This window comes from Halyomorpha halys, unplaced genomic scaffold, assembly GCF_000696795.3.
Source record: "Halyomorpha halys isolate HHAL.00 unplaced genomic scaffold, Hhal_1.1 Scaffold245.1, whole genome shotgun sequence".
In the NCBI taxonomy this organism is placed as follows: domain Eukaryota; kingdom Metazoa; phylum Arthropoda; class Insecta; order Hemiptera; family Pentatomidae; genus Halyomorpha; species Halyomorpha halys.
Window position 1 is genome coordinate 124,737 of NW_027106223.1, and position 13,580 is coordinate 138,316.

The 13,580-nt window shown below is 31.0% G+C and overlaps 1 protein-coding gene across 3 annotated transcripts in view; it reads right to left on the minus strand.

The window, feature by feature from the left end:
• The window catches only part of LOC106680140 (testis-expressed protein 2), a 68,925-nt gene that overhangs the window by 18,410 nt on the left and 36,935 nt on the right, over positions 1-13,580 (minus strand). For 2 of the 3 annotated variants that reach the window (XM_067044592.1, XM_014419651.2), the window contains 3 exons: positions 11,389-11,522; positions 9,331-9,451; positions 2,735-6,932 (listed from right to left, as the gene is read on the minus strand). In XM_067044592.1, the coding sequence (XP_066900693.1) occupies positions 6,864-6,932; positions 9,331-9,451; positions 11,389-11,522 (324 nt within the window). In that variant the 3' untranslated portion in view covers positions 2,735-6,863. Of the gene's footprint in view, positions 1-2,734; positions 6,933-9,330; positions 9,452-11,388; positions 11,523-13,580 lie in introns of those variants that run through there. The other variant, XM_067044593.1, reaches the window with a different exon arrangement.

Here is a 13,580-nt window from a genome sequence, read left to right on the forward strand (position 1 = left end):
AGACAAAAAACTCACCTTTTATTTTTACTAATTTTCATTCTGTATAATTATTTACTTCTATCATTCTATTTATATTTTCTCTTTTTATTTTATTTTTTTCATTGGTTGTTATCTTGCTCTTTGTTCTTAGCCCTGATGAAGGCAAGAAACTCTGACCGAAACGTTTTCACTATCAACTAAGTTCTCTCAACATGTTTGTGTTTTTTACTGACCGCACCCCCAACCATCTTCTCATCATATATATTATCTACGGTCAAATATCTTCTCGTAATTTTTTCTGTCGGTTTTAGAAATTATTAGAAAATGTCTTATCTTAGACAGTCACACAAAATCAGCAGTAATATATAATTTCGAACAGATAGAAAAGGCTTTTAAAACTATCAAAATTCAAATTCAAAATAGTCTGTTATAAATTATTGATAGGCTTCCCCTGGTGTGTTGCAGGTCAGGATATTCAAGAGTATTACCATATCATCAGGAAAACAACAATAAACTTGATAAAATAAATAAAACTAAATATCACAGAATAAATGAATACAATAAAATATGTGACCAAGAAAAAAAAAAATGGAAGAATAATGGAAGTACCACATACACAACCTATTAGAATGAAAATTTACAGAACAAGACATTTTTTCTTTTTACAATCCTTTCAAATTCAACCATCATATACAATACATATAGCTTTGAAGGAATGTTTTTAAATAGATTATGTGCATGTTCAGTTCTAAAGGAATTACGAGACCAGAACAAGAATAATTGAAAAATTTGTCCAAGTTTTTCATACAAATATGGACACCACATCACATCTTTTTCTTACAAGACCAAAACAAAGAGTGACATCTATAAAAATAAATTATATCAATACTTCAATAACAACATTTAACAAACAACACCAAAATTCTCACATCAAAATGAGATTTGTGTCAATTTTGTAAAGACCCATACAGTATAATAAATAATGAATCTAATATAATTTTTAGAATTGTACATCTTTATAAAGTAGATTTACAAAGTTTACTTATAACGATGTTCATTATGAATTATATAAAACTATACTATATTACAGCTGATAAGAGATATACTGCCCTCTTTAAGAAAAACACAAAATCTGGGTATGTTTTCCTTTGAATATTATTATAAAGTTATAAAAATAATTTATACAATAAACTAATCTTACTTTTTTCTGGATTTTTTTTAGGAAAATAAATTGTATTGATTATATAACTTATAAAAATAATTAGGAGACGATCAGGGCTGCAGTCAACAAGAAAAAATATTTATTGACTACTTATTTATTTTCAATTATGTAGTTATTATAATACAAAATAATCTTGAAAACAAAAAAAAACTTTTTAACATGTAAAAACTGTTATTGGAAGTGTATTAAATTAAAGAATACATAAATAAATAAATTCATATACTTCGAAAATAGACTTGAATAAATTGGGTAATAAAAAAATTGGAAAGAATGTAAAAATGCTTCAAGGAGCCATAACTAAGAACGATTGTAGCTGGTAGAAGCTAGGACAATACTAAACACGCTTTGGGACAATTCAAGGTAAAAGGGAGGTATTAGAGATCACTCCAAACATTAGCCAGAAAAAGAGATCCTTGTCACACATGCTCCTAAGCCACCATGGCTCGACAAAAACGTGTTGTCAATGTTTTAAGACATTAAAATAAAGAAATTATTTTCTTTAATAATGCATTACTAACTTGACAATTTTATGATAAAGAACAAGTTTTACTAATTACAGTATAATCAAAACCCTGAAAATGACTTTTTTGAAGACACTACATTCTTACTAACAAGGGCAGTATACCTTTATAATATATGTTTACACAGTTTAGGCACGGACAACAGCAAGAAATATAAATTTTTAAAATCTACAAAGATTAAAATTATGTATTATCATAAAAAAATAAAATAATGCATCTGCAAAACATTAATGAGAGCAAAAACTAAAAAACTATTGCATTACCCCCAAAAAATTCAATCTAATAATGTCTTAATATTACTTTATGTAAATACAAACACTCATTGGAAAAACAATTAGAAATCATAATAAGTACATTATCTTCTGGAAAAACAGGAATATTAAACTAACTAATTATACAACATAAACCATACACAAATAAATTTTACTATACAACCAACATGTATACAGGGTGTTTCAGGATTAAGTGGCCAAACTGAAAATATGAACTAAGGACCTCAAAACAAGAAAAAATTTCCTCTGAAGGTAATTTTAACCATATCGCCATATTCACCATTAGTATAAATTGAAGACATAATGATGAGTACTCTGCGAAAGCCTCTTACAAACTGATAAATGTTATTGACATTCCCCAATGCTAATTCCAAATAGTATTAATCCTTATGTTGACAATAGTTGTTATACAGTTAGGGATAAAAGGTCTTAATAATATACTATCCATCTCCTAAACAAAGTGTTTGCGGACATGCCTTCACTTTGAACAACATTTAATATAAACCTTAATGTTTACATTTAATTTATTTATTTCATATAACGTAAATAATTCATAACAATGAAAATATGTAGGTGTGAATATCTCTTAAATAAAGCGTTTGCGGACACACCTTCAGAGGAAATTTTTTTCTTGTTTTGAGGTCCTTAATTCATATTTTCAGTTTTGCCACTTAACCCTGAAAATATTATACAGGTTGTTCCAAAATACATGTTCAAACCCTAATCTCTACAATTATTAAAATTTTGATTTGATTTTTCCCTGGGCCACAGCAGTGACATGTGATCTATCTTTTTAATCTTTATTTTTAATACTTTATTTCTTACCTTCTTCAGTTCTGCAGCACATCTAACTTGGGGTCTGTAAAAAAAAAAATTTCCTAACTAATTTCCAATAATTTGGTATATCTAAAATGAAAATCTAAGCCATTCTCGAAAAATTTGTGCTTCTTTCTGTTCTGTTTAGACTCATTTCAAAGAGAATATAAAATTGAATTTACTAAGTCAATTTTTAAATTAATGTTTTCTCGAAACAGTTAATAAACAATTAATTTCTTTTAAGAAAAACATTAAAATATAAAGTTTGATACAAATAATTAATTGTTTCTGATATAATGGAGTAAGTTGTACAATAAAAAAAACAAAAAAAAAACAGTAAATATTATTTTTTTAGAATATTTAATGTTTAGAACAAAAAAGTGACTGAGAAGAATTAATAGTAATTCAAAAAAACAATATGTGAGCAAGCTTTGAGTAACTCTAATTTTCTTTTTAATTCTCCGCCTAGCCATTTCAGGCATACGGGGTGCGGCAGCCACTCTCAACTGTCACATACGGTGTACCGGATGCCATGCCTATGATGGGAACATACCCTCCCTTCTGGTGTCAATCACCCTCAATTTTACTCCAACCTCTGAGTTCAGAAAATAAATTATATGCAGAGATGGGCAAAACTTAGCTATGGATGAAACTAATAGCTAATTTTAGCCCGACTCTGACTGTATGCCACTAAAATTCCAAAAAATGTTGAGGTTAGGGGAAATGAACATGTGTATTAGGACACTCTGTATGTGAGTGTGTATACATATACACATACATACATAATGTGTATGAAATTCTTAGTCAAGTCTAACATCTCTCTCTATCCTTAAAATATGCAAGTCTTAATGAGAGCTCAAGATGTTTTATTAAAATTAAAAGCCTTTTCAGAATTTTTTTTTTAATAAGATAGCATTAGTCCTGATCTATCTATCATATTCAATCTCCGAAGAGACCAGACGGATTTAAAACTTGACATTCCAGGCTTTGATTTAAGACCTAAAAGATATTTTTTTTGTTGAACTTAATTTCGACAAAGGGGATTGTGGAATTTGACAAAGAATTCATCTGTAATATACATTAAACAACCAGCTAGACTTGAATTCATGTCAAACAAATAATATAAACAGTCACTCAGAGCTCATAATAAATATAATACTCATAACCATAAAGAAACTATTTAACAAGATCAAAATAATAGCTTATTCATTTAATTTGTATTTACTATTATACTTTCATTAGCTAACAAGAAATGATTCAGAGAAACATAAGAAACAATGTTAACATTTATTACCGTTCATCCCGTTATGGAAAAAAAAATCCATGATTTGCTTACGTCTAGTTAACTACAGATTATTCTGATAATTTTTCAAGATTTATTATAAAAAAAATAATATTTTTTTTATATTTTACAATTTATTAAACTGAATTTAATAAAATAAGAGAAGGTATGATAGAAAAAAAAATTGTTTTAAAATAAAAATCTTCATGAGTAATTTCTATGCTACTAAATCGAAGATTGAAACTCTTTTAAATACTTAATAAACAGTTAGCTAATAACTTAACTAATAATTATACTATAAATTAATGATAATAATAATAAATGGTAATAAAAAATCAGATACTGATAGTAATACAAAAAAACCTGAAAGGTATTAAAAACTTATAAAAACGTGTTCAAATACAAATAACTATTATTCTTAAAAAAATTTACTACAGGGTGGTTTAAAATCTATTAAACCATTAAAAATTATATTAATTTATAAAAAACAGATACAGTGATGTTAACAACTGTGGGGTGTGTAAAGATAATTGAAATATAGAGGTTGTTTGTGGATGAGGGAACTAAAGTGTCACCTTAGCAACCTCACAACTGCAAAGGTGCTGATTTGAATCCGGCCTCATGGAATGAAAACTTGACCTCCCCACTCTGGTTATCTGTATGTAGACAACCCTGACTTATATCAGAAATGGCAAGGCAGGGAGTAATTATAAAAAAAATAAATAATAAAAACCCACAACTGTCAAGGTAAGAGGAACTAAAACAAATGAGACTGTGCGTGATTTTCCATGGTTTTATGTCCTTTTACCTTTCTACAATGATAGTTTACTGTTGTGATATGCTATCACAAATGGAAATCTGTGACAATAGCATGCAGACACCTTGACAGTGAACTATCCCACCTTATAACCTCATAATACCAACCTTATGTTAGGGGTTGGTTTACTTTAGAAAGTATCAATCCAAAAAACAAATACAAAATAAAAGTTTTTAATAGTCTAGTTTCTTTTAAGCCACCCTTCGTAATATCGAGTGGCCAAGATAAGAGCAGGGCCTATGGTTACTGGACATCAAGTGACACCTCTCAAGCGCTCAATTCAAATATCAAATACAGTATGACTCTGGGCCTCTTTTATCTTGCCACTACGTGCTATCATTAAATGATAAACCTCAAATTTTTAAATACTTACAAGAAACCTACTTTAAAAGCAATTAAAACAATTTTACTAAAAATATAAAACATCAGCAATATTTTTTTTTTTAATGTAATTATCATCCTAGTTCTATTTACAAAACAATTATCAAGCTTAAGGTAATAATAATTCTGTTTAAAAATTGTTCAAAATTTTCTTTTCTTTTTGGGCTCACTCAGTAACACATATTGGAAAAGAAACGTAAATAACATTTTTTGAATCTATAAATAGATGAAACTTAATTCACCATAAATGCTTATCGATAATTAACAAGTGGACTGACAAGCTTAATAAGTAGTCCCTGATACCATTGAAAAATACACCTTCGGTAACAAACAAAATAAGTCACACTCACGATTCAAAAAGCATATTATTAGTAATATGAAAGAAATCAAAATGATAAGAAATAAAATTTTGTTATTAAATATTTTGAACAAATACTCTTAAACATTTACACTAAATTTAAAAAGTTAAGTTTTACACCGTTAAACAAGAAAGAATGAGAACAAAATAAATTTAAAAGTTAATTTACTGGATTCATGATAGTTTTGATAATATTCCAGAATTTCAGTTTGACCAAAACTCTAATTAATTAAGTTCCAGACTACTTTATTTGAGATATTTTGTGTGATGTTACAATAAAACCTGCCAATACTTCTTCCTTCAGATGTTGTTTATGACCTGCCTTAGTTCCAAAACTCATTCATATTGGTTTCTGTTTGCACAATTTCCCTACAATTCACTCAGTTAGGACTCCTTCAGACAGAACTTAGGACAATTCAGTACTATCTGTAATGTAAAGGTGATGTCCCTAAGTATTCACACATAGAGGCAGGATTCTGAGAGATGTAGTAATATTTTAATCAGTATTGAGCCATGGAAACCATGGTAATCGGTACGGTAACCAATGACTAAAAAGGATCATCAGTTTAACTTCCAATATAAGGCACCTTTTTAATCATAACATCAAAATACATTGAGAGCATTGAGCAATATTAATTGCTGACTTAACTGTTTGTGTATATCAAGTCAATGGTCATTATTCTGGAGTATTATATTTTATAACAAATAAATAATAATCTATAAAAATTAAATAACTTTGAGGCAGTATTATTTTTATGCTTGATTTTCAAAATAATACAAATATATACATACATGATAGGAACAGATCATAAATAAAGCGCTGAGTTTACTATCATAAATTAATCGACACAGTAATGGTACAATAATAAAAATATATTTTGAAACTAGAATGTAACTAAACTATTAAATAAATTTCTAAACGTTCTCCTACATTTGGTGTTTAAATTTCGCATATAATAATTTTTTTTTATTTTTGTCCTTAATATAGTTAATTATTTTAAAAATAATATTTGACCAATATTGTTAAATAATATTTGGCAGTATATCACAATATAGGTGCCGCCTCAGTACATAGAATTTTTCAAAATAGGCAAGAAGCTTATGCAGCGTGATTCAGTGTTAATAGAAATACTGTCTTTCGTATGTCTTAAACACTATATATAAAAATATCACACAACGTTATTCCATTTAACGATAACTAAATACCGGTGATGTTCATGATGGCTTCTCTTTGTTCATTAAAGGTATAATGAGATCGTCCATATTTGGCATAACTAAAAGTTTCTGAAAAAAAAAAAATATATATATATATTTATTAGTAATGAAACAAGATAACAGATATTACTAAATCAATATTTTTAAAAAGAGGAGTTAAGTGAAAGGTGAGACAAACATTAGGGATAATTCATTACATAAGCTAAAAACAAATTTTAAATTTGATTTCATAATTTTGGATAATCTATATATTTTTTAGTGTGATAAAACTGAAAATTAATTCTTTAATTAGGCATTTGATTTTCCAGCGAACAGCCCTGAAGAAGGCTAGAAACTCTAGCCGAAACGTTGGCACATTAAAAATAGGTTAATCGAACTTATTTGTGTTTATCATTGACCGCACCCCCAACCATCTTCTCCTCGTTCATCATCCACGGTCAACTATTTCTCATAATTATGAAAACTAATTCTGTTTTCTTCCAACATATACAGATTTTTCAAAAATCCCTGGTATATAATGCCAATTATGAAGCAAAAAAATCATTATAATCTTTTACAACTCTTAGCATACCCAACCAATCAACTAGAAATTCTGATAGTACTAAAAGGACATTACAATACGAGGTGTGGCAGAAAAGCAATGAGACTAGTAAAATTGCAAGCGATCTAGTAACCCTGTGTTGTTGGCCTTCATAGAGCACGTGTAACAGTACCCTGCCGTAGCTCAGTACGAGTTTCAACTCCTTCCATTAACTAACTACGTGATTTTTGTGACTGCTATTAGTGAAGTTGTGTTATGGTTGTACATCAGGAAAAATGGAAAAGCAGAATTTAGAGCAATATTGCACCATTAAATTCTGTGTTCAGCTTTGAGAATCTGCAAGTGCAACATTTGAAAAGTTAAAATAGGCCTATGAGAAAGATTCTTTATCCCGAGCTTGGGAATAAAGATAAAGATTCTTTTTCATTTTTGGAAGCCAGAAAACACATTGAAGATGAACACCATTCAGGAAGGCCTTTAACTTTGAAAACCGACGAACACATTGAACGTTTGAACACTCATATGATATCAGACCATTGTTTAACATTGATTGATTGGTTGTTTAACATGGGTTGAAGACTTCCAGCACTGCTATCAACAGTGAGAACGTCTCCATCAGTATGTAGCCGCCCAAGGGAACTACTTTGAAGGGGATAACATTGATGATTCCAAAAATAAAAACTTTGGTAAATAAAAAATTAGTCTCATTACTTTTCTACCACACCTCATATACCAAATGGCACAAATCAACCTCTACTAGGTCAATTTGAAATATAACATAATGCTTCTATGATTCTTTAAATATAATTAGCCAACTTTTTATTGCCATCAAATCTAGTGAATCTATACCTCATTGTCATCATCAGTAAAACACAAAACTCATCTTACCAATGGAACTGAAACATTTGAATATGGCCAAGTATGAATGAGTATTAAAGGTTTAAAGTTTAATATCACAGCAATTTCATTGTTAGTTTTATTTCCTCTATACATTTCACACTTGACTAAAGTTATGGTGGATGAAGTGGCATCCATTTGTAAGAAAAAACAGATAGGACATTCCTGGGTCGTAGGAATCTTAATCCTGTAGTGATACAGCTTCTCATTTATGTCGATGACGTGGTATTGATAACGGATTCAGTGGAAAAGCTGCGACTGACAGTGATGGAATGATATGAAGAGCTTCAACAGAAAGGGATACTTATGGGGAAAAGTAAGATCCTACAAGTTGGAAGAAAGTAGAAAGATATCCACGTGCTGTAAAGGAGAAGAATTAGAAGTGGTGATAGACTTCACATACCTGTGTACATTGATGTGGACACAGAAATATCTAACAGGATTAGCAAGGAAAATGCAGTTTACTACCAGATATGTAATACTGTGGTATGGAAGAGAGAAGTAGGCAAAGATGTCAAGCTACACATCTTCAAGACAGTGCATCTACCCATACTTTTGTATGGAGCGGAGAGTTGGATATTAACAGACCGACATGAGAGCAGAATCACCACTGCTGAAATGAAATTTATATGAAGGATGATTGGAAAAACAAGGAGAGACCAAGTTTGTAATGAAAGGATTCGTCAGGAACAGCAGATAGCCCCACTGAAAGAGCTCCTTGAAACTTGTCACCTGGTTCGGCCATGTTATCAGGATGGACAACCACATAGATCCTTCAAAGATGACGGACTATGTCCCAGATGGCAAAAGACCTAGGAGCCACTCTAGGATGTCCTATCTCGACTACATTGAGCGACTCTGTAGGACAAGGGGGAAGGACCTTCGACAAGCAAGGAACCTAGCTAGAAATAGGGATGGAATTCCTGGCTGAATGCTCCTCTATGCTGAGAGACATTAAAGAGGGAAGCTAAAGAAGAAGATTAAAGTTATGATAATTTAAAAAAAAAAATCATTATTCTTAAAACTTACCTCAAATTCTCTCACTAGTTTCTTTTCAATATAATTCGTAATGTAGACCATATTTATTCCTCTTTGGCCAACCTTAGGTTTCGCTGATAATAATAATTTAGTATTCGGCCTGAATCCATACCTAATTAATAATTTTAAATCAATGCAAAAGCATAAAGAGATTGTGTTAAAATAACATACAAATATAACAATAAATTTAGATAAATAAAGAAATAGAGAACAGGAGGAGTACTTTCTTCAATACTGTTCTTAATCTTTATAAATGACACTACAAAAGGATCAGCCAAATAATGTCGAAGTGCCCCTGTTTACAATTGACATCGCTCTCTGGAGTAGATCAACTTTTATTCTCATAGCTTTGTACAGGATGCAAATGGCTCTGGATAGCCTCTGCCAATAGACTGAGAAATGGGCGATGAATATTAAGCTTATGAAAACCAATTACTCAATCTTTAGCCTTTTCACAAATATGTCCCATGCTCTTAATCTCAAATTGAATCAGACAAATCTGGCAAACAGATGGGTGCCCCACTTACCTTGGCATCAAGCTTGGCCCAAGAATCACCTGGAAACTGCACATCAAGCAGTCTATTCGTAAAGGAATGACAAGAACCACCTTGATAAAGAAAATTTTTATAGCCACCTGAAAATTGAAGCACACTGCACACTAGCTACATCAGACCCACCTTGGAGTACAGAAGAATGCTGCTGCCTCGAATCTCTATGCAAAATCAGGGACTAAGAATTATGAGAAGAGCAATGAGGTTCACACTAATTGGTAAAATGGAGGCCCTTATGAAGCTTCCCTTGACAGAGGACAGGAGAGATGAGGTACGAAACTCCTACACCTAGATACAAAAGCCAAGTCTGTCCTAAACCATACCTTTCAAAAAAGGGCAGCAGAAAGAAATATATGCCAAAAATAAAGTGGCAAAACATTCTCCACATTTCTTCAAAGTTGGCTTTTGAAGTCCATGAAAGGCAGGTGCTCATAGAACGATCAAAAGCAGTAGAAGAAAACCTCCCCTGGCTTGAATCTCTGAAACCACAAATCCCTGGTATTAAAACCAAGGAGAACATTCCTGAGGAAATTATGAAATATCTTTCCTTGCAGCACATAAACACAAAGTACCCAAAAGACGGGTAGACTCAAATATACACTAACGGATCGAACACAAACAAGGGGCCAGTATTCATTTGCAGTTTTCTGCAAGGAACATTATTGAAAAGACTGTTCCAACTGGCTTTACTTCTTCGAATTATCGAGCAAAGCAAGAAGCTATCTGTGAAGCATCGAAACTGCTTAGGACACTAAAGAGGCCTGAAAGCTCAAAAATTGTGTTATCTACTGAACAGTGTTGCAGACTCAAGTCGAAGCAAAAGCCTGAAAAACCTTGCCAAGGAACTTGAAAGCCTGACAAACATACACGGGAGAGTCATCCTGCAATGGATCCCTGGATGCTATGGCCTTGTTAGAAATGAGAGGGGAGACTAGTTGGCCAAAAATATGGCCCTGGGCCCACAGTTCAACTGTGCCCTCAGCCTCAAAGAAGTAAAGATTCTTAATAAAGCCGCCATCACCCATGATTGATTAGGAAACACCCACGTTGCAACCCGCTGGAAATACCATCAATGAACTTACTCAACTAGAACAAGTCCTCATTTTCTGCTTAGCAACAGGCTCAGAGCTCATATATTCTGAAAGCTCCAGTCCTTCCAGTAAGTGCAGAGAAGAACAGAATGCCGAGTCCATGCTCCAAACATGAATTTTCTGACCAAAGGTGACTGATTTGGCCCTCTCTGACTGAGTTGCAGAAAAAACTATGAAAACTTGGAGGATATCACTGAATTGCACTTTTTACAACCTGACCTAGCCATCTAAGGGAAGAATACAAAAAAATAAGAAGAATAAATAACAATCACAAATAAGCTTTTAATCATTTTGATATTATCTAATGCACAAATTAAAATCATTATAGTGTAATACGAATATTCTTAAAACTAATTAAAACATCAGTATTACATTAAATGTTAAAGAATAGGATAACATTAACTCACCACAGCCTATCAGATGGTGGAGGTGGGAAATTGATGACCACGGTTCCAGTCAAGCTTTTCACTTGAACCACTAGCGATATTGTAGTATTTGAAACACCTTCCAGGGCTTTCTTCACATACTTGTTGTCAGTAACCTAAGTATAATAATTTAATCATCTATATTAATTTTTGGAGGGACTGAAATATATTAGATAAATAAGTATTGTAGAAAATCAAAACTTTTATATTATGATATGATAGTAGTTGATAGTGGATATTATTTGAGGAGATAGTTGGGGATGTGGTCAGTGGAGAACAGCAATGAGTAAAAATTATTTTATTTTTGCTAACCTGTCAGCCAGCATTTCGAGCATTCATCAGGGCTAAGTACAATAACAAGATAATAACCATAATAAATAAAAATACAAACAGAATTATAAGAACATTACAAATAACAGTAGTATTGGAAGAAAATAAATTGTAGTGATATTTTACATCTAAAATAAAATAAAAACTTTTGCCATGAACAGAACAAAAAAATAAAAAGTAGAACGATAAAATTTGAAAATAGTGAAAACTATAAACTAAGTAAATTAATATCTGTTAACGCCATAATATACAATTATCTTATAAATAATTGTAAATAGTATTTGAGTTTTATTAGTGTTTAATTTAGTTACATTTATTTTTATTTATATTATTTTATTTGGAATTAGTTATTTGAAAAGAAAAATATGTTATTATATTTGTGTGTTATAATGAGTAATAGACAGTTGCTAAGAGTTGATCACCGTTGCTAAGAGGTTGCCTACCAATGGGCCAACCATCTTCATTTTTATAGCAGTTCCGGCTAATTAGTAGCCATGGTAGCGTCTAAGCAGCCCTGTCTGCCTTTATAATTTAATAGTTTGGACATTTTTAGCGAGTTAACCGTCATTACAGTTCGGAACCAGAACACTTTTGTGTTTCGACTTTAATACGAGTTCCAGATAATCAGTGGACATGGCTGTATATAACCAGCCCTCTGCATTGATTTTTCTACTATTTATTTACATTTTGAGTGAGTTAACAGACATTACAGTCTGAAACCAAACCTTATCTGCGTTTCGACTTGAATATAAATTTTTGTTAATTAGTTGGCTCGCCTAATACATTAAAATAATTAGACCCTGTCTACCCTAAATAAGTGTCAGTGTGGCCATCTTGATTTTTGGGTATTTGGACTATCGATGAGCCACTACACCAACTTTGGAACATTGCAGCGGTGTATTTAACTACACAGAGCTGCGACCTACACATCTCGGCAGCACTCTTCCTCTGACCTATCGGAGTGTATAAACTTTTCATCGAACAGTATTTATTTGTTTTGTTTTTTTTAAATTAGTTTATTTTCTTCTTCATAATTTATTTAGCCATTTTTTTTTTAAGGTATTTTTTTTACTTTTACTTATGTATTGTTTTAGTCATCTTTTTTTTATTTTAGTTTTAGTTTGCAAATGTTTAAATTGACCAAATAAATGTTTAATCCGAACCAGCTAGTTGTTTGTTCTTTTTAAAGCCTTCCAACAAAAAGACATTATCGATTTGAGGTGGCTTTTACAATATCAATAATATAAAGGAAATATTATTGTTTAAATAAATTAAAATTTATCCAAATTAAAGTCTCAAAATATTGTTTATTTCCTTAGAAGTCCAACGTTTCAACCAATTCGGCCATCCTCAAGGACAATCTTAAATACCAATTTACACTCACATAAAATATTTAAAAAACTTTTTGCAGGTTATTCTACCCTATTTTATCACTCTTTTGTTAATATTAAAACTTATAATTATAATCACTTTAACACTATTACACCTTGTATCATAACAATATTTGCTTTGATGATAATATTATTATTATGATAGTTTTGAAAATATTATTATTTGGATGATAAAAGAAAATGTGTATATTTAAAATGTAAAAAGTTATGATTTATTCCATTAGTTTAATGACACAAAAAATCATGGAAGAGAATCCTTCCCTTCTCTTTCCACCACTCTAACCTGTAAAACATTTACTAATAACATAAATAGTAATACGTAAGTAGAGCATTTTAAAAAATGCAGAGTATTTTTAAAAAAGTGTGTGGGTTTTGGCGCTTCGTGCCGAAACGCGCCTGACGTGACAACTTTACGCTAAATATTGGAATAATAATATTAATAAAATAGACACA